This window comes from Calliopsis andreniformis, chromosome 2 (genome assembly GCF_051401765.1).
Source record: "Calliopsis andreniformis isolate RMS-2024a chromosome 2, iyCalAndr_principal, whole genome shotgun sequence".
Classification (NCBI taxonomy): Eukaryota; Metazoa; Arthropoda; class Insecta; order Hymenoptera; family Andrenidae; genus Calliopsis; species Calliopsis andreniformis.
The window spans coordinates 7,674,533-7,693,325 of NC_135063.1; the positions used below are offsets into that span (position 1 = coordinate 7,674,533).

An 18,793-nucleotide genomic window follows, 5' to 3' on the forward strand; every position below is an offset into this window, starting at 1 on the left:
GTGAAGTATTTGAAACCCTCGATGAACTTGAGAAACATTTTCAAACATGGACTGTTTATTCTTCCACTCTACTTTTCTTCCTCGTTTCTACAGGTACATTCCCTTTTAAATTTGATTTGTTGCATAACTTCCTAAAAAGACATAATCGAGAATTGTCAGAAAAAATTGTTTTAAAAAGATTTATTTAGAATGTAACAAAGAAGTTTACAGAAAATTAGAAGCATAGTTGACTATGGTGTTCGATTGGAATATTACAATTATTATTAATGCTAAATATTTTTTAAATATTATCGTTGATATTCTTGTCCATACCAACAAGATTATCACCGAGCTTGATGTGCCAGAACTCCAGTTGTTAGCGTCGAACTTGGAACCTGAAGAGTGTGTAAAACTTGTGTCTTTCGATTCTCATTGTAAGTGAAAATTAAATGTCAAATTAATGCATCAATAGTTCTTAGCAAAAATGTTCGAACTTTTTTAAAGCTGCGTCTACACTACATGTTATATAACTTTTTAGAAAAGAGAAATGTTATGCATATGTCCCTTTTCTGTTTCCTGAAAAGTTATATAGCTTTGTTATACAACATATACTGTAGACCCACCTTAAAATTCCTGATACTTGTTATAACATTATCTAAAACAATTCGTAACGTATAATAGCCACACTATCAGATGCACAAATACAGAAGCTAGCCCGAGAACAGAGTTGTTTCCGAAGGCTTGTGAAATGGATTTGTCAGTTACGAACAGTTACAAAAAATACTTATCCGATCGTGAGCGATCTTCTTGAACGCATTGGACGAAGAGATTTGATCGCGTGTCTCGCAGAATTTAGTATGAGAAGCTCAAGGTCTCCGAAAGTGATTCGCGAAGCTCAGTTAGCCGATGACTCGGAGTAAATTATCGATATTCTATTAATTTCTCGTACATTTCCAGCGGACTTCTTATTTTTTATATTTCTTCAATTCTCAGGGACTACGAAGGAGTGACAACAGTAGCAGCAGCAGAAGCGGAAGCAAAGGGAAAAAATGTACAGCAGGATACTAAAGCAACTACTCCATACTCAAACCAAACTATCGATAAAATCAGTGGTAATGATCCATCTTGCTAATTTCGCGATACTTTATAATTATTTATATGCTCCGATTAATCACAGGAGCTACTGCCATCAGGATATCGTTAAAAACCGCGGGAGTCATTCTTCTTTCTACAATACTTTTTACTTGTTGTTGCACCTTGTTCGTCAGGAACAAGCTTATGAAACTGTTCAACAAGATTCGAGGAAAGAAGAAAAAAGGGTGAATATATATTTTCAGTGGATAGAGCGTCTACTTGCTGTGAACTCACGATTCGTTTTCCAATTAGTAAACTCATACCGATTATCGCGGAGGACGCAGACGTGTCTAAAAGCTATTATATTCGAAAACCACGAGTAAAAAGGAAGAGAGCACCGTCGTACGAAGTAGTGCATGCAGCCACGCAGAATACGATACCCGTGGAGCTCCCAGAACCTGAGGAACCAGCACCTACAGGGTGTTACAGGTGTTACAAGAAGAAAAGAAAGAAAAGTACGAAGAGACAGCGCAGATGAAACCTGTAAATTAACATATTATTATGCAAAGATTTTATGAAACGTTCTTCACTTTTTAAATATATTTCTTGTAAAAAACAAATGTTCTATAATAACATTATTTCGAAGAGAATTTTATATTTGAAATCCATGGAAACTCAGAATTTCAAAATATAATATTTACTTGCTGTAATAAAATGAAAAAATGAATTTGACTCGTGACTATTTTCTCAAGGGAGTACAAATTGTGTTTACGCAGAAATGAAAAAAGGCTGGTGTCAAACAACTTCACTCACTTGAGTAAAACAAACATAAGACACGTGCCTGAAAAAATAAGATAGAAGTGACTTTGTTTATTTGGAGTTTTCAAGACCATATCATTAACCTTGCAATGAATGAGTTATCGACATCTGAGTGTTTAGTACATCTATGTTTTATTATCATTCTATCGTGGCATACAGTCTTCGGTACAATCGATGTTAACGTAAACGAGCTGGAGTACTTGGCAGCGCGACTCCAACCTTTCGAGTGTCGGCGCCTGATCGCTGCTCTTCATTACACAACTTACGCGTTACCGAATACCCTGGAATCAGCTGGTACATCGACAAATAATACCGTGATACGTTTTGCATTCTTCGACGTAATACAGTAGTGCACGCTTAAATTCTAATAGAGTGGGAAGAGGTAACAGGTCGAGGTTTTATTTTATAAAAAGAATTGAAATTCAGAGTTCAAATAGGTTTCGCTAGGTGTGGGTTACACTAACCCTCGAGATGAGTAGTGGGGCTGGGTCATTGGAATTTAAGTAAAATAACTTTATTGGGATGTAGTACGTAGTATTGGATGAGTACACTACTGTACCAGTCATTGTGTACCAAAGAACGTAACGTGGATGAAGAGGTTCCTTGCCTTCAACACCTTATTCACTGGAATGGCTCACCAGCTGAGGGCAAAGGAAGAACCCACGAGGCTATAACGCACAGGCTACGTCAAATAAATCGAAACGACTTGGCAGATTGGCTGGGCAAATCTGCGTTCTCTCAATTGGGGAAGGACCTCGACAGATCTGTAGTGAATGCTTTCGACGGACTTAACAAAGAGGAAACGGAACCTTCGTGAGTAAATATTCCTATTAAGTCTTCAGTGACCGAATCTGTACTTTGTATGGACTCTCATTTTTTAATATCGTTAAATTACGAGTGTATATAGCATGCACCGTGTTATAGGTTGATTTAGGTGAATTTCTTTAATTTTAAAATACGGATCACTTAGCTTAGTACTGCAAGCTTTCTAACGAACAAAATTTTCATTTGCGTTTTCACAGTACTTTTACAGATAAATATTTTTGGAGAATTAGATTGAATTGTGCTTGAATAATTATAGTTATTTTTTGTAAAATCGATAACACGTTTATCATGTAAATATTTAAAATCGTTTTTATTTGAGATTACACATTTTTTATTACACGTTAAAATAATTATCATTTTACGTACACAAATTTTTGGTTTACAAAAATACTGTTCGCTTAGGGTAACTGATTCTTTTTTCCTTTTTGACACTTTTGTTCCAGTATTCCAATTACTTTGGAACCAGCTCACTATGAAGAAGACCCCTGGCTGCAAGTCGATATCGCCTTGCTGGCAATTTTGCTTGGATTGTTGGGAACTTTATTGACATTAATATGCACCATGATTTTGTATAGAATCAGAGAACATTATCGCGAAACAAAATACAAGTACAAATAAATATACATTTTATTCCCCTATTCTTCAAGTATCTAGATGATAAAACGCAGAAGCGACTTTATTGTTATTAATAAATATTGATATTTAAAATACAGAAAATTGAACGAAAAAGAAACAGAAAATGAGAAGGAAAGAATAGAGAAGAACAAGAAAGAAAAAAAGTACAATACTGAAAGCAGCGGCGATATTACTGACAGTGTACATATAGATAGCGAGACAGACACTGATTTTGGCTAAAATACTTGGTATTTGAAATTTTATCACCCATTTTTTTCCATCTCTTCGAATATCTTTGAAAAAGCAAGGTCAATCGTTTTATCCCAAGCAGCTTCCACTTCAGGAGAGAATTTCGATTTTAAAGAACACTTCATCACTTCCATTATGACACCTTTTAGATCCTGAAATATGAAAACACTTGTATTAATTAATAGTCACAGTAATAGTTATAGATCTTAAGATTTCTTAAATGTTCTAACATAAGAATTGAATTAGAATAATATTGTTTATTTTAAGTTCATTTCTAAGCATGTATTGCATAGTTTAATTATGATAAAGTAGTAATTAATATTGTGAGATATTAATCCGTATTGAGATAAATGAAAACACTTTTACAGAAAAGGTAATGGGTAAATGAAGTACAATAATCGAACGAATCGGAACTAGGGTATTCGGTCAACGGACTCGTAAGTTCAACTCGTATAAATCGATATTAATAACATTTCATAACAATACTATATCTATGATTTTCGAGCTGTCCAACTCGCAAGTATCTAGATTTAAATTACTTTGCTATTAAGAGAGATTATATTGACTGCTTCAAGATCCTCACCGTGAAAGTCTAAATTTCTCAAAATTAGTTACATTAATAAAAGTACTTATAAATATTTAATATCAACGAGTCGTAAAGTAGTGGTCCCATGGTCAATTCAAATGGGAAAGCTTTATGACTGTCATAACTCTGTTTAGGCTTAATAGGGGTGCAAGGTCATTAGGAAGAATGTAATTAGGGGTACTTTTAGAAGAAGGCAGGGCTAAAGTATACTTCTTCGCCACTTGGGAATCAGAATAATGAGTATAGATGAGTCATCAGTCGTACCTTGATTGTTTTAGAATTCGGTTCTACATTTGGCAATTAAAGGGGACACAGAGACAGTAGGAAAATTTGCAATTTATATACCTGCTTAGAAGACAGATTAATCTGAATATTTTTAAGTGCCATTATGAACACTCATCTTCTCTTATTAAGAAAAGAGGTGAAGTGGAAAGAAACTGATAATATATTTGATTCGACTGATTAGCGAATTAGTTCCAGTAGATAACTAATTAACATTTGTCAGGTACAAAATCTGTTTGCAAAACGATTGATATCTTTTGTTGACTGATGTGTAATATGTATAGTAACGCCCACATAAATGATTAATATGAACATGGTGCGTAGAAGCTAGAAACTCATCAGCTTCTAACCGCGTTTTAGCTTTCTAAATTTAGGTAACGTCAAGAACAAACCAGTTAGGGGAAAACCAATATTTTGTTCGTTAGAAACGTTCAACTTTTATATACGTCCAAAATAGATTTTATGGTCAAATTCAACTCCTCACTCATGATTCATTTTAAATGTAATTCAAGGCTCGTACGAACGCTTTATCACCAGCAATTTAAACTTTATTAAATTTAAGACGATCTAATTTCAATCTGTTTCCTTAGACGGTCATTCAAAAAGTTCTTTGTGCGATGTTCAAGATTGTACTCATCAAGACCATCTTATGTAGTCCTTTTTGCATTAATCAGTAATTAATTAAAATTGTATTATAATTCGAATAATCAGAAGTCAATGAGTGTTCGTCATTCTTCTGTAACAAACTCGTACGAATGTCAGATCATTTGTGTCGACTCAGAAACTTTGGATACGTATATGTAGATCTTTGGATTAAGTACACTGTTTAAACTTATTTTGATAATCCATAAATACGTAGCCCTATTAGTAGTACACATATTAACATATTTATCAATGAAACTTAGTTTGATGTATCGATTTGCATTTTTTAGAAGAATGTTGATAATTGATAACCTTCCGGCTTTGTCAATAATCTAATCAAATCTCTATAGAAGTTATGATAAAATTATCTAAGAAGTATTACAACGAAATTAATTTTGAACATGCTTGAAAATAGAATTGAATCTGTTTAAAAAAAAAACATTTAAATGTGTGTATTGAAAAAAATTCGTAATTGTTCCACTGCCTGATTTGGTAGAATTTCTTAATTGAATGTTTCGGTGTACTCAATGAAATGAAGAAACATTTGCGAAAATCATCAAACAATATTTTAAAATTGCATGTCAATCGTGTAACGTGAATAAAATAAATTAGATGAATGAAGATTAAACCTGAATGAAGAGCAATAATTGAATGAATAGACTCACAATAAACTGTTGTCTGTTTTGACCTCTTCTGCCGTGTCTTTCACCAACAGTATGTAGGACCGCCTCCATCAGGTCAATGTCATTCAAGGCGTCGAAAGCGTTGTTCAGTGTCGTCATGATATTTTGACAATGTGCCTGAAATTTTTTATTAGTCGACAGCTCGTCCACTGGAATATCCTTGAATGCAGTGAACACTTGATGGTACTGTGGGTATTTTTTAAAATAACTGAAACAAAATAACATTTACGTTAATCGTTCAATTTTATTTCCTCAAACGTAAAAAAACGAAAAAAACTTCTCAAAATTTCCAGGAACTAATACAAACATACAAGCTCTCACCTCGTCATGATAGCAACACCAGTCTCTATGGAATTAGCACGAAGTATATTCCAAGTCTGTTGCACAAATCTCTTCTCTCTTCCAGTTAATCCAAGTTTCGGGTCAACAACGTTATCATCAGGATATCCAAAAACGTAACTAAATATAGATCCCATTTTATCAACTCTTTTTATTCTCAATATATTTACCACAATCAAGTACTATTATCTTTTTTCAAATATGGTTGCTATTTTTTGTTATCGTGTATATACTTCACGATTTCAGAAGATATTTTGAAAAATGATTGTAAACATTAACGCGTCACTTTTCTGTCTAGGAAATTTAAGGAGCGACCTTGCCGTACAACTATCTCTTCGGAGAGGAACTGCCTTTCTATACTCGGTTAGCGAAGAGGGGCTCTGTTCGGACCGGAATAAGAAAGAACTGGTAGCCAGTCTCACCAAAGCTAGTTTGATTTTACGCTGTGCCTGGAGGTGGCTATCTAAAATGCAGCTGATAACAGAGACTGTACTGTCATTCCCTCACGTAAGTCCGCTATGTAGGAAGTTGACGTCAGAATAAGAAGTAAGACTCTTATTAGGTAGACATTGCACCTAAAAAAATGTAGTACATATACGGGTAATAACTATGTAAACACTATCCTTGAACATTTTATTTATTCATTTAAATGGATTCCAGCATGCATGCGTAAGCAATCACGATCAATCATCACCACCGATAGTTAGCCACCGACGAAATTTCAAACACAAAGCTTGCAGGTTCAATACAGTAATTATATTTAAAAAAAGAACTCATAGTAGTTAATTTGCAAGTAACATTATTATTTCTCAGATATAATTACTATATTGAACTTACCGTTTCCACGTTTCAAATTTGGTCGGTGGCTGTCGATCGGTGGTGATGGTTCAGCGTGACAGCCTCTTAAGATTTGGTCAAAGTTGATTGTCAACTTACAATAATAAGAGAAAGAAGAAAAAATAAAAAGTAAAAAGAGAAACGAAAGATGTAGAAGTCCGGTCTTCAGCGGAATGCAACAAAGGGAAAACCTCGACGTCATACGAGGCATCTCCTTTACGATTTTATTGTGCAATATCGAAGGCCAATATTACCCATCGAAGAATTGTATATCTAGATAAAAGGAAGATTATTAACGTAAAAAGCCCATAACATGTGAAGCACAATTGATACTGACTACTACAATACTACAATAGTGAAGGTGAGGACATCCTGTGCCAATATACTAAATAATATAATCTAAGCAAATAGTACCTGATAATCAATTATCGAATACTTTTAAACTATACATTCCTGCCGGTGATATAAGCGCTACAATAAAGCGTGCAAAGGTAACTGTGACACAACAGCTCTTGGAAGATTATCATCGTCTCTAGTGTAAGAAAATTATCCTTATCTTGTCTCGAAGAACTCGAAAGTTTATAAAATGATCGGTTAACGATCGTCAGTGTCATATGGTGCGTAGTAGATCCACAGAAACTGTCGTCGAGGATTCGCGATCTAACTCTAAGCTCCTTTTGGCACAGTTATTAGCAAGGTCTGTTAAACCGGATAAAGCAATAGTAGGTGAGTAATATTCACATAGACATAAATTCTGCGGACAGTGTGTTGAATGAATCCGGGTTCCATCGCTTCGAAGTATTTCAATATTCACGATTTGCCATTCTCGTTCCACGATATAAGCTCCGTTATTCGAAACGTGTCGCCTGTCAAAAGAGTCGCCTTAATGGGAGACACTTGGCTAATATTCCGAAAGGATGGTGAAAGTTAAAATACAGAAATAGGAGAAGTGATAAAAAAGATGCAGCAACACTGAAAGAGCGTAATTTCAGAGTATAGTTCCATTTTGTAAGCTCATCAACACGATATGAGTTTTGCTTTCGTGTTATCCTTCTCGTGGTTCGATGTGCAACAGTGAACCTTCATGGATCGATCTCGTGCTGTAAGCTGGTCGTCATTTTCTATAATTCTACAGCAGCACTCGCTTTAAGTAGGATAGACCTTGTGGGTAACCGAAACGAATTGAACGAGGAGATAATAATCAAGAGAAATCATGGAATTTCAAGGAGTTTTTAGTTTAAAAGTAATGTTCTTAATAACGTGATCATTGGACGTCTCGGATGATCGAGTTTCTATCGAATTACTTCTCCAAGCTGGAAACGAAAACTGATTTTCGATTGGAGCAAGTCGTGGCGCGGACAACTTCGTCGCAATTTCCACATTTTGCGGCATCCATGAGAGCTGTACTTACGTATGAATAGTCTCCTATAGAATTCTAGATGACTCTTGACCCCTCTGCTTATTTCAGAATTCAATGCTTTCGATTGCGCGCGAAAAATACAAGGTGCACAATTATCGATATACCAAGGTGGTGTAATTCCGCTAGTTCTTTCTTGGTAATTATCTTCCGATAAGATCTAATTTTATCGATAACTGAAAGGTAATTGAATTTTTGCAATAGGAATGTAAAACTCTGATTAGAAGAGACGAATTCTCAGGAATAGTGCAATGTGCAGTGCAGTGTGAAGTGCAGTGTGTAGTGCAGTACTCATTCGTCTTAAAAAGAATTTAATTAACGAGTAAAAGTAACAGTGAAACTCTTTATATCAGAAAATATCTAAACTTTACACTTCATAATGTTCTTTTGCAAGGACGAGAATGACGTAATGTTCTATCTAATCGAAGGCAATATTAAGTAACTGAGAAAAACTGAAAAAATAGGAAACATGAAGAATGTGATTGTTATAGATAAATTATGATAAAATAATTGAAACCTAAAAGTTTTGTTCAGTTTCAATTTTTCAGTGGAAATTGCCAACACAGCGCGAAAGCACTCGATTTTGAAATTCGTCCTTATCATTGATATTTAAGTACAATCGATGATTCAATTATTAATGTGAACAATGATTGAAATGATTACTGTTGTATTATTGAACACTATTTCATAATACAAATTACTGACAATGCATATGGTTGAAGTCACATTAATTTTAAGTAGGATGAATTAAATGGAAACTATTCGTGCTCCTGAATAGACGTTTAATTTACAATAACAATTTCGATTGAAGATAAAATATAAAGTATATTAAACGAAAATTGAAGATACAAATTATATAACATATACAGCTTACATTACACAGAAGTTAATAATATAATTTACATTAGACGTGCACGATAAAGTGCACTTTTATTTTTTCTCTATTTTGGTTGAACATATTACAATTGTTATATCACTCAAATACATAAAACAGTGCATTTTATATACAGGTACTTAATATTAAGAAGTTAGCTCATTGTTTTTATGAAATCGTCGAAGTTCATCCTTCAAGAAGAGTAAACTTGATATATTTTTGTAAACGCTGCGTCCAGTGTTTTGTTCCACGCCTCAGCTACTTCCGGTGTAAATTGCTTCCCTAATGCTTGGCGGAGAACTTCAAATACCACATCCTTTAAATTCTAGAAATAAAATGTGATTTTTATGCTTTAACGTTTCATACAGAATTTAAACATAACATTCAAATTGTATTGGAAGTTTGAATATTTCAAAGTTAAAGAATTCAATTAAATTCAAGCAGTTTAAATTTGATTTAAATGCCACAGATAAATCTAATTAAAATTTAAGTATATTTTCAAGGTATTTGGTTCTGAAATAACATAAAATTTGTACATTCCTAAAATTTAATAATATTCCGCAATTTAAAATTGTCAAACTGTTTTAAAAGTAAAATAGTTTCATTTCTTTTTTCATCGCACATGATTTGCAATAGGTAATAATATAATATATTAGATATGAAATTGGAAATGTTAGTCGAGTAAAAATTTACGTGAAAAAAGCTTCCATTACTACTTCGAGTAACACTCAAACACTTTCAAACAGTAAGCCTAGAATGCTATCGATTTTCTGTTATTACTGTCGTATTCATACCTGAAATTCTTCCTTTGTCTGACCGCGTTTTTTGTGCCTCTCGGCCAAGCCGATTAGGCTCGCCTCCATTAATCCTGGGTCATGCAAGGAATCAATAACATTATTTAAGGCCGTAATTACGCTGGCACAATGAGCTTGAAACCTTTTATTATCTGGCAATTCATTTACTGGAATGTCCTTGAACGCATTAAAGTATTGCTGATACTCTGGATATTTTTTAAAGAACCTATAAAGAAAGACATTAGACGATACAACCCTTTTCTTATAAAAAAGAAATACGAGATCAACCCTTAAATGTTATTAAAGTTTGCGTCACTTTATTATCGATTCATTCATATTAGTGTAATGAAAAGATTTATCTTCAGGATTGACAGATACGAAACACTGATATATTAAAAACACTACGACAAGATTCAATTGTACTCGAACATTTACTAAAAATTAACGTTTCATATTCACAATACTAGTATTTTATTAACAAAACTTGCAACGTTAATTAAACAAACAAAGTGCGTCATGCAGCATAACGAAAAATAAAAAATTTTTCCTTTCTTTTACTTAAGATACAGTCTTTAAAGAATAATAAAAAATCATGAGGCGAGCAATGCTTATATGCGTACAATAAAAGAAGAATAAAATACTTCGCGCATAAAAATCGGGAAAACCAGCATAACATGTATGTATAATCGTTAACCAGAATTATCTCTCTGTTGCTTCTTTTTATGAAGATGAACATAAACACGTAGTCACTACTATATCATAATCATTGCACAATCTTGTTACATTCAACATCAAATGCACAAATTAAAAACCTCAATCATATATCATCATCAAATCAATGAATTACAACCAAAATAATCACGAAGACATTTCTTCGCAAAGAAACTCCAGGACATTTGACGCCCGAGGGAAAGACCCTTCCCAATGAATCGAAACTCTAGCGTCCACTATAATCGACATTACTCCAAATACATAGCTCTCTTTCAGCGACACAGGAAAAGAAACGCCACTCACGCGGACATAACGGCGACCCCAGAGGCCACTTCGTTCTTCCTTATCACAGCCCACGTGTTCTGCACTAATTTCTTCTGCTTCTCCGTCAGTCCCGTGGCCTGATCGATTCGGTTGTCGTCCGAGGAGATCCCGAACCAGCGAAGAAACGTACCCATGTCCGTGCACCAGTTCTCCCTAGTATCTTTCTGCAAACAGAGAACGCAACGTGTCTTCCTTATACATGTCAACGATAGAGCAGAAGGGAAAAGAACCTTCGAAGGCCCTAGCCGCGCGCTTTCAATTGGAACGTCACGTCGAGGTCCATCGATGGGAAGAACGATCAGAAAAAAAGGAAAAGATATATACGCGGGGTGCTGGGCGAGTTTCGCCGTGACAGATCGATCCGTGTAGATCGCGTCGCGATCGCCGCTTATCAGGGAGACAGTTGGCGCAATTACCGTAATTCTGTGTGATATGTCACGTGCCAGCACGTACTGTGGCAGTTTCAATTCGCTCAATCGCTGACACGGTTGGACGGCGACTACTCGTTCTTCGAGCCCGACTAACTGCCGCTGCCTATCTAATGCTATTTTAAATCTACCCCCTCCGCACGATCGCCGTCCATTAATGGCACGCGTTTAAATGATTATAGGATTAAGCCTCTTTACACGATCATCAGCCGACCGGTTTGGTCGGTTCAACTGATTCGACTGACTGCCTCGCCGCATTGGTCGCTGAACTCTCCTCCGTCAAGCTAACGGACAAACCACGGACACCGTTCGATCCTTGCGGGGGTGGAACGATCGAGCCCGTTGCCCATTGCGTTTCGAACCTGCTCCTTTCTGGCGAAAAGAGCCGTTTAATAGCCCGGGACCAATTAAGGGTTCGCTGGCTCCACTTTGTACCACCGAGCTTATTGGTTTAATCGATTAACCTTGCGACGATATCGCCGCAATTCTTCGAGGAGACGCTGGTTGCCTCTTCATCCCTTTCGACGTTTGGTCTGAAAGTACTTTGTAGTTCTTTTTTTTTTTGCGTCGAGGGTGGAGGGGGCATCCAAGGGACTATTGAGTGGAATTGTAAGATTGATTGGTTATCTAGATTCGTGAAAATGAAAAATCGAATGTAGTGGGATCGTTTTGGATTCGGTTCTTCTTTTTAGAAGATAGTAGTTCGTTGAATCTAATCAATTATTTTTAGGGTTACACACTTTTCATTATTTTATATGTAAGGTTTTCTGGAAGTTTGATAGATTTTTATTGTACTCTGAGTAGGTTCTAGTAACACACAAATTTTTATTTCGGGATTTGAAAGTCTACTATTATTGAAGTATCTAATTATTTATTTCCTATTCCGTGAGTAGAGTCACCTTCTTGTTCTTCTTAGAACATATTACTATTATTAGAAACTTGAATATATATGTGTAAGTTAAACTTTTTATCTTCTAAAAAATAATTTTTTTAAAAAAATCTTAATATGTATTATTTTTGAAAAATTCTGATTCTTGATTACAAAAAAAAGCAACGTTTAAGTTACTCCGAAATGAATGCTAAATAGATCTTCGAATTTAAAATGATGCGTAGTCGTCGACGACTCCAGAGTGTCGTTCTAGGGTTAAATATAACTCATTTTGTGATTGTAGTCGATGTCCCTACATCGAGCAATTTTGTAGTTGGTTTCATTAGATCGTATTGATTGATCGCTAATTTCGTACAAATACTTTACACATGACCATGAGAAGTACTGAAGAGAGTCAAGATTTTCAAACCTTGGTTATCATTCAAATGGGTTTCCTCTTCCTTTCCATCGAATGTTATTCAAATCACGGGATAATTTATTTATGTCTGCTTCCAGCTTGATTTGCAAATTTATGCTATGTATGCTAATCACAAATGTGATTCTACATGCTGGGAATCTATTTCTATATCGCTATATGTTATAGATCAAATTTTAATTGCACTTAATGTTATTTGCATCGCGCATAAGAACACCCATTTCAAGCTTTCTCTTGATCATTAATTGCAGAAAGTGTTTGAGAAAGGTTTTTAAGGGATATTCTATCATCAATAATAACTACGTCAACAGTATTTAATTATCAGTAATTAACTATTTATTTTAACGAATTCTACTCATTGCTGAAATGTCACACAACTCCTTACGTACCTTGCATCATCAGGTCCATGTCGGTAGAATAGATAATAATATCGAAAACATGTTACAGATACATTTGGTTTATACTTTTAGAAAGCATTATGCAACAACTAATCTCTTTAAATCTAACTTGTCAAGCGTCCGTAGAATGGAAGCATAAGGGATCTGATGTACTTGTGTGCAGCAAGACGTGTTGTGATTGTGAGAGAAGTTTTCCATAACGTGGATAAGCACCTGTCAGGTGGCAAAGTTGCGACATTAATTTGTTCACGCGTTTCGAATGAAAATCACGCACAAGCTATGTATGGACATGTTGCGTTCGCTACTTTGTAGTGCAGAATAAGGATACTTACATTTATTTTCCTGTAGAGGATAGAACATACATGTTCAGTCTATTGTATTTTACAAAGACTTTGTTTACTAGAAAGGAGATTGGATTTGTCACTGACTCGTCCTAATAAAATTATACTTCAAAATATAGAAAACTGGTGGTACAAATCGAGTAATAACAGTAAGTCTTTTTTATACAGAACCGAAGACCAACATAGAACCAAAACCAACCATGGCCGACGAAAACAAAATAGAAAAAGCCGAAGAACCAAAAATCGAAGAAGAAATAACAGGCTACAGTTGTTACACGAGCAGAAATAAAATTTATCCACAAATACAGGCTGTCCTTATAGGTAAATATTTCTTACACTATGAATAAAGTGATTGTGCACGCAAATTATTAAACAACAGCAACCTTACAAAATTTTGATGTAATATTACAATTCTTTAGAAATAAATATGCAGGGTGATCCAGAATATCAGGCTCATTGAATAGTAATAATAGGAGTTGAAGAAGTATTTTCGACCTAACAAATATGTTCACTTGCACTTAATTTAGGTACAGGTAATAAAGTTTTTAAACGAATCCAATGTTCGTGTTTCCAAAGAACGAATATTTTTCTATTAGCAAACTTTACTGATTAGTGTATTTCCATCACGATGATCAAATTTTGAACATGTAATCTTCATAACGATGGCTTCAGTAGTTCTCGATTAGAAAGAGAAGAAGATAAATGCACTCAAAAGAGTTCACTACTCTGATATCTTGAAACTGCATCGAATTTCCTGCGATGCACGTACTACGTGCATTGGATATGCTCAACATGCGCACAGTAGCCCCGAGAAAATATTTAGCGATTCGAATCATCGCATCACAAAGTGAAACGTGATTTTTCAACTCAAGTCGCTGAAAGGCTGACATTGAGTGCACAAGCTACTTGCAAAACAGAATGAAGAATATAATGCTAAAAATTCTTAGTAGCAAAACAAGTTGGTACTGCTCCATTTTGCAGTAGCAATTCAGCTTTCTATATCGTACAGCTTACGTTGTGTCTAAATTCTAGAAACCCTTAAACAAATCGATCACACTAAATAGTAAATGCCTCCCTTGCCCCTAACAGTAAGTACTAGCCAGTATAACAAATTGTATTCATTTGAAGCTAATCTAACGCTGCTCGCCTGCGGAATCGCCTACGCCTGGCCAGCACCTACTCTGCCCAAATTGGAAGAAGAATCTTCTGATCTGCACCTGACTAACGATCAGGAGACTTGGGTAGTTTCTGCATTAGCTTTAGGCTCCATTTTGGGACCGAGTCTATCTGCTCTGCTGCTAGACCACATCGGTAGAAAATGGTTCCTATATTTCACTGCGGTACCATTCATCATTTGCTGGGTACTCACCTACATAGCAAATTCCTGGATCGAACTATTAATCGGAAGACTTGTGTGTGGTTTATCGGTCGGAGCTCTTTTCGCCATGGTTCCAGTGTATTTAGGGGAAATTGTGGAGACGAAGATCAGAGGTGCTGCCGGCACATTGATGAACGTGTTTCTTAAGTTTGGATACCTGATCGTGTATTCTGTTGGACCATTAGTAGATAGACAGGTAACTTCTTACGGATTACAGGTTTATATTTAATTGATGATAGTTATTTTGCGTTGCGTAGTAATATAATATTGATATGTCAGGAACTATTAACATTGTCAATTATTGTGACAAGAATATCACTGGATACAGTTCTTACGAAAACCTTATTTAAACGACTGTTTCAGATGTTAGCCCTCATCTGTTTAATACCAACGGTCATCTTCTTGCTCTCATTTTTCTGGATTCCTGAGTCACCTTACTATTATCTGAAGAAAGGGAAAGCCAAACAAGCCGAGCTGGCTCTAATATGGTTAAGAAGTTCAAAAGAAACAAAGCAAGAATTAAAGGAAATGAATGAATACATAGAAATAGAAAGGAACGCTTCGTTTAAGGACTTATATGCGCACAAAAACAACAGAAAGGCACTGTTGACTCTAGTAGTGTTATTAACAGGACAACAGTTTACTGGGTTTATGGGTATACAATCATTTGCTGGCGTATTATTTAAACATGTTGGTGCAGACTTCAGCTCCAACATAGTGCTCATTATTATCGGCGCAGTACCCCTGGCGACGAGTGTAGTATTCACATTCATCATCGACAAGCTCCGTAGAAGACATGTTTATTTGACGTCAATTTTCGGTATCACCTTGTGCCTCCTCCTCATAGGAACTTACTTTCTTCTCGAGACAATGAACATAGACCTTCATCGTTTCTCCTGGGTGCCATTGGTCCTCATGCTAATCTACTTCATCGTCAACTTTGGTATAGAGGCCATACCTAGCGTCATTGCCTCTGAAGTTTTCCCAATGGGCGTCAAAAGTTATGCAACAATGATCGCGAACACTTATGGAGCTATATTGGCCGTGGCTGTGTCAGTACTCTATCCAGTTGTACAGAAAAAATTTGGTTACCATGTAGTGTTTTATATGTTTGCCGCCATTGAACTTGTGATTGGAATAGTGGTAGCTATCTGGATGCCGGAAACTTCGGGCAAATCGTTCGTAGAAATACAGGAAATTCTAGGGGGAACGACGGAAAAAAGCCCCAAAAAAGCACAAGAAGACACGATCTTGTCGCCCTGATTCTCCAATCCTAATCCTGTTTCTAATCCTATTCTACATTTTTCTTATCACCAAACACATACAAACTTTCAACATTCTTCGTACGATCGTTCATCTTTGAGAGTACCTCTCAGAACAGAATTTTGTAAGGAAAATGTGTAACGAAAATGTAAAGAAAATATTATAAAATGATAGGCTGTACTTCAATCGTATTACGGAATCACAATTTTTGGTATCTGCAACTCACGTCTACGTATTCTTGCTGTGTTACTTGGCGCGCCGCTTTCACTTTGCGACTGATCTGTATCGACAAAAAGGCGTATGCTGTTCTGTTATTGTTAAATGAATAATTGAGACTTTCTAAATAAAGAGGAGCTATTTATATAACGTTGAAAGAATGTCATACCCTTCTCCATCTTAAAGGATGAATCTCTACTGGACACTACTGAAACTGGTGGACTAACATAATGCGTGGAAAGTGAAGTTTGTGGAAGGGCTCTGTCATTCTATAGACAAATGAAAAATTTATATAATTCAACTGAACTTGAAAACTTTCAAAAGTTTGAAACTACTCTTTTAACTTAAATTAGGAAATATGAGAACTTTTTTATTATATAAATAAATTCAGGAAGCTATGAAGAGTAAGAATCGTGTACTTTCTTGTCTGCAATAAAATAAAAAGTATTGATTATTACTAAAAATATTAACGTTATATTAAGAGGAACTTTGTGATACAACATGATTTGATCGAAATTAATTCCAAGAAATGATTCTAATCTTTCGACCTACATATATAACTATCAGTGCAATAAAAGTTTTAATTTGATAAGAACCTCATGAATGGTTTCCATTGGAGAAAATACTGACACACTCTTCCGTGGTCTATAAAAATTTTTTGTTGGAAAATTCCATTTCTTCTGGACTAGCTGCACCAAGCGTGAATTTTGAGATCCTTGGAGTTTATTTTTTCTTGGATTTGCCCCTATTTTTAGCATCTATGAGAGCATTTTGATCGAAAATGTTGATTTCACTATATATCATTAATAAAATCTAAATGACTTTAAAACTTAAATGAATCTCAACATGATGTAAATACCATTCTGAAAGTAGTACTAAATTTCCGATAGTGTATCAAACAGTCCAATTAATTCAGTGTGCAAAATGCTTAAAATGCTTAGAAATTTTTTATTACCTTTTTGATCACTTAAATAATCGCTATCCGAAGAGACATGTTTATATTCAGTCTTCATTCTCTTTCTCTTCTTGCGTTTGGCCCTTCGCACTTCCATAGACTTCCGGCGGGCAAACAAGCTCTTGCGCCTTTCGATCACAGGATTTTCAGGAATAGGACGCCCAAGTACATCCGCTTCTATTGATACCCAAATGGCTCTTCGATATTCCCAGTAACGTTTTTTATACAGCCAATATTTTAACGGAAAACCGTATATAATTTGTGACTGTGGATTATGGAGCCAGGGGCAACACTGTCACATTTATATTTAATTTCGTACAAAAGCATGATACTTTAATTATAGCTCGCTATTTAATAAAGTAATTTGTCTCAAATAATTAATGAATCTTCCTCTACTGGAGGATTGAACAAGTTTCAATTGTTTCACTATAGCGTATTACATATTTTTTAAAAATTATATTAAAAAATGTGTAAAATCGATATTATAAAACTTCTAAAGAAATTGTTCTCTAAATCCAAATGAATTATCAAAATTTTTTACTTATTAAAATTATAAAATCGTCTTAAATAATAGACGAAAGTTTATGTAAAATTTAAATGAGATCTGGTTTGCACTTTCTAATAGGAGTTCTGATTGTAAATACAAATTTCTAAGAACAACGTACTTTCTTGAGCAATGTTCGTTTCCTTGTTAGTAAATGTTCGATTCTTTTTCTATGCTGGTCCATAAGGTTCATTAATATTTTAGTTAAATCATTCAAGTACTTCAATTGGATCACAATATAGTCCTCCGACATTACATGAGGTAATTCTATGACCAACGTCTCCAATAAATCTGACATAAAGTTCTACAAGCAAAATTGGTAAAAATGTGGAACCAATTTCATGTTTAGCATACTGGCAATGAGATACATCGAACGAACTTCGAAATCTTTTAATGTTAATCCCATGTCCTTGTGAACCATAGCGATATAGCCGAGAAGATATTCTCTTTGCACCGGTTTATCTTGGTAATCTATGAACAGAGCACTCACAATGTCATAAATAACAGCAAATTTCTTTTTAAGTTTAGCTTCCTGCACGAACTCCGGAATCGCTTCTTCTTCGAAGTATTTCGCGTATTGAGGATGATTTTTGAAAAGTCTGCGAAGACGCGTTATAGTTAAAGAAAATAAATCGTAGCTATTTCGTTGAAAAACAATTAATGTGATTACACTGTGCTAAATGCGAATCCATAGTAAGGGCTATTTTTTTCTACGATCTGCCAGATCCTTTTTATCACATCGAAATCGTGGCATTCGGTTCGGGAAATTAAATCGCGATCTTTTCGTATTTTTAGTGCAGTAAATGATTGCTTTAGAATATTTCCCATGTTTTGAGCTTCGTACAAGGTGAAGTTTGATACACATGTCATTCATACAACTGAAAATCACGTTTCTCCGTGATTTTATGTTATATAA

The 18,793-nt window shown here is 35.1% G+C and overlaps 5 protein-coding genes across 6 annotated transcripts; 2 read left to right on the forward strand and 3 right to left on the reverse strand.

The window, feature by feature from the left end:
* The first annotated feature begins 820 nt into the window (after positions 1-820).
* LOC143188352 (uncharacterized) lies at positions 821-1,623 on the forward strand. Its single transcript, XM_076392560.1, has 4 exons — positions 821-895; positions 973-1,091; positions 1,157-1,298; positions 1,366-1,623. Exons 1-4 carry the CDS (start codon positions 837-839, stop codon positions 1,589-1,591), a joined length of 546 nt encoding a protein of 181 aa, XP_076248675.1. The 5' UTR covers positions 821-836; the 3' UTR covers positions 1,592-1,623.
* A 1,425-nt stretch (positions 1,624-3,048) lies between these two features.
* On the reverse strand, positions 3,049-6,230 carry Glob1 (globin 1). Its single transcript, XM_076386572.1, has 3 exons — positions 6,076-6,230; positions 5,737-5,962; positions 3,049-3,713 (listed from the first exon to the last, which is right to left on the reverse strand). Exons 1-3 carry the CDS (start codon positions 6,228-6,230, stop codon positions 3,576-3,578), a joined length of 519 nt encoding a protein of 172 aa, XP_076242687.1. The 3' UTR covers positions 3,049-3,575.
* Positions 6,231-7,538: 1,308 nt separating this feature from the next.
* Positions 7,539-16,510, forward strand: LOC143184369 (facilitated trehalose transporter Tret1). The gene is made up of 4 exons (XM_076386559.1): positions 7,539-7,656; positions 13,690-13,842; positions 14,650-15,095; positions 15,263-16,510. The coding sequence occupies exons 1-4, from the start codon at positions 7,545-7,547 to the stop codon at positions 16,160-16,162; spliced, it is 1,611 nt and encodes a 536-aa protein (XP_076242674.1). The 5' UTR covers positions 7,539-7,544; the 3' UTR covers positions 16,163-16,510.
* Positions 9,153-11,622, reverse strand: LOC143184385 (cytoglobin-2-like). 2 transcript variants are annotated; one of them, XM_076386584.1, is made up of 4 exons: positions 11,467-11,622; positions 11,030-11,214; positions 10,016-10,241; positions 9,153-9,546 (listed from the first exon to the last, which is right to left on the reverse strand). In XM_076386584.1, the coding sequence occupies exons 2-4, from the start codon at positions 11,182-11,184 to the stop codon at positions 9,415-9,417; spliced, it is 513 nt and encodes a 170-aa protein (XP_076242699.1). In that variant the 5' UTR covers positions 11,185-11,214; positions 11,467-11,622; the 3' UTR covers positions 9,153-9,414. The 2 variants fall into 2 exon arrangements, with proteins under 2 accessions (XP_076242699.1, XP_076242707.1); XM_076386592.1 differs by lacking the exon at positions 11,467-11,622 and adding an exon at positions 11,281-11,403.
* On the reverse strand, positions 16,354-18,747 carry LOC143188353 (uncharacterized). Its single transcript, XM_076392561.1, has 7 exons — positions 18,548-18,747; positions 18,257-18,476; positions 17,999-18,181; positions 17,334-17,625; positions 16,798-16,805; positions 16,548-16,647; positions 16,354-16,442 (listed from the first exon to the last, which is right to left on the reverse strand). Exons 1-7 carry the CDS (start codon positions 18,745-18,747, stop codon positions 16,354-16,356), a joined length of 1,092 nt encoding a protein of 363 aa, XP_076248676.1.
* Between the last annotated feature and the right edge of the window lie 46 nt (positions 18,748-18,793).

Excerpts from the sequence above, each read along its gene's own strand:
- LOC143188352 (XM_076392560.1), top strand. The coding sequence starts at position 837 with ATGAGAAGCTCAAGGTCTCCGAAAGTGATTCGCGAAGCTCAGTTAGCC. Across the intron at positions 896-972 it reads CAGTTAGCCGATGACTCGGA|GGACTACGAAGGAGTGACAA; the intron begins GTAAATTATCGA and ends TTCAATTCTCAG. Across the intron at positions 1,092-1,156 it reads AACTATCGATAAAATCAGTG|GAGCTACTGCCATCAGGATA; the intron begins GTAATGATCCAT and ends GATTAATCACAG.
- Glob1 (XM_076386572.1), bottom strand. The coding sequence starts at position 6,230 with ATGGGATCTATATTTAGTTACGTTTTTGGATATCCTGATGATAACGTT. Across the intron at positions 5,963-6,075 it reads GGTGTTGCTATCATGACGAG|TTATTTTAAAAAATACCCAC; the intron begins GTGAGAGCTTGT and ends ATTTTGTTTCAG. Across the intron at positions 3,714-5,736 it reads AAAACAGACAACAGTTTATT|GATCTAAAAGGTGTCATAAT; the intron begins GTGAGTCTATTC and ends TTCATATTTCAG.
- LOC143184369 (XM_076386559.1), top strand. The coding sequence starts at position 7,545 with ATGGTGCGTAGTAGATCCACAGAAACTGTCGTCGAGGATTCGCGATCT. Across the intron at positions 13,843-14,649 it reads AATACAGGCTGTCCTTATAG|CTAATCTAACGCTGCTCGCC; the intron begins GTAAATATTTCT and ends ATTCATTTGAAG. Across the intron at positions 15,096-15,262 it reads GACCATTAGTAGATAGACAG|ATGTTAGCCCTCATCTGTTT; the intron begins GTAACTTCTTAC and ends CGACTGTTTCAG.
- LOC143184385 (XM_076386584.1), bottom strand. The coding sequence starts at position 11,184 with ATGGGTACGTTTCTTCGCTGGTTCGGGATCTCCTCGGACGACAACCGA. Across the intron at positions 10,242-11,029 it reads GGGGTCGCCGTTATGTCCGC|GTTCTTTAAAAAATATCCAG; the intron begins GTGAGTGGCGTT and ends CTTTCTTTATAG. Across the intron at positions 9,547-10,015 it reads AGACAAAGGAAGAATTTCAG|AATTTAAAGGATGTGGTATT; the intron begins GTATGAATACGA and ends TTTTATTTCTAG.
- LOC143188353 (XM_076392561.1), bottom strand. The coding sequence starts at position 18,747 with ATGACATGTGTATCAAACTTCACCTTGTACGAAGCTCAAAACATGGGA. Across the intron at positions 18,182-18,256 it reads TAACATTAAAAGATTTCGAA|AACTTTATGTCAGATTTATT; the intron begins GTTCGTTCGATG and ends TTTTGCTTGTAG. Across the intron at positions 16,443-16,547 it reads ATCCTTTAAGATGGAGAAGG|ATCAGTCGCAAAGTGAAAGC; the intron begins GTATGACATTCT and ends TTGTCGATACAG.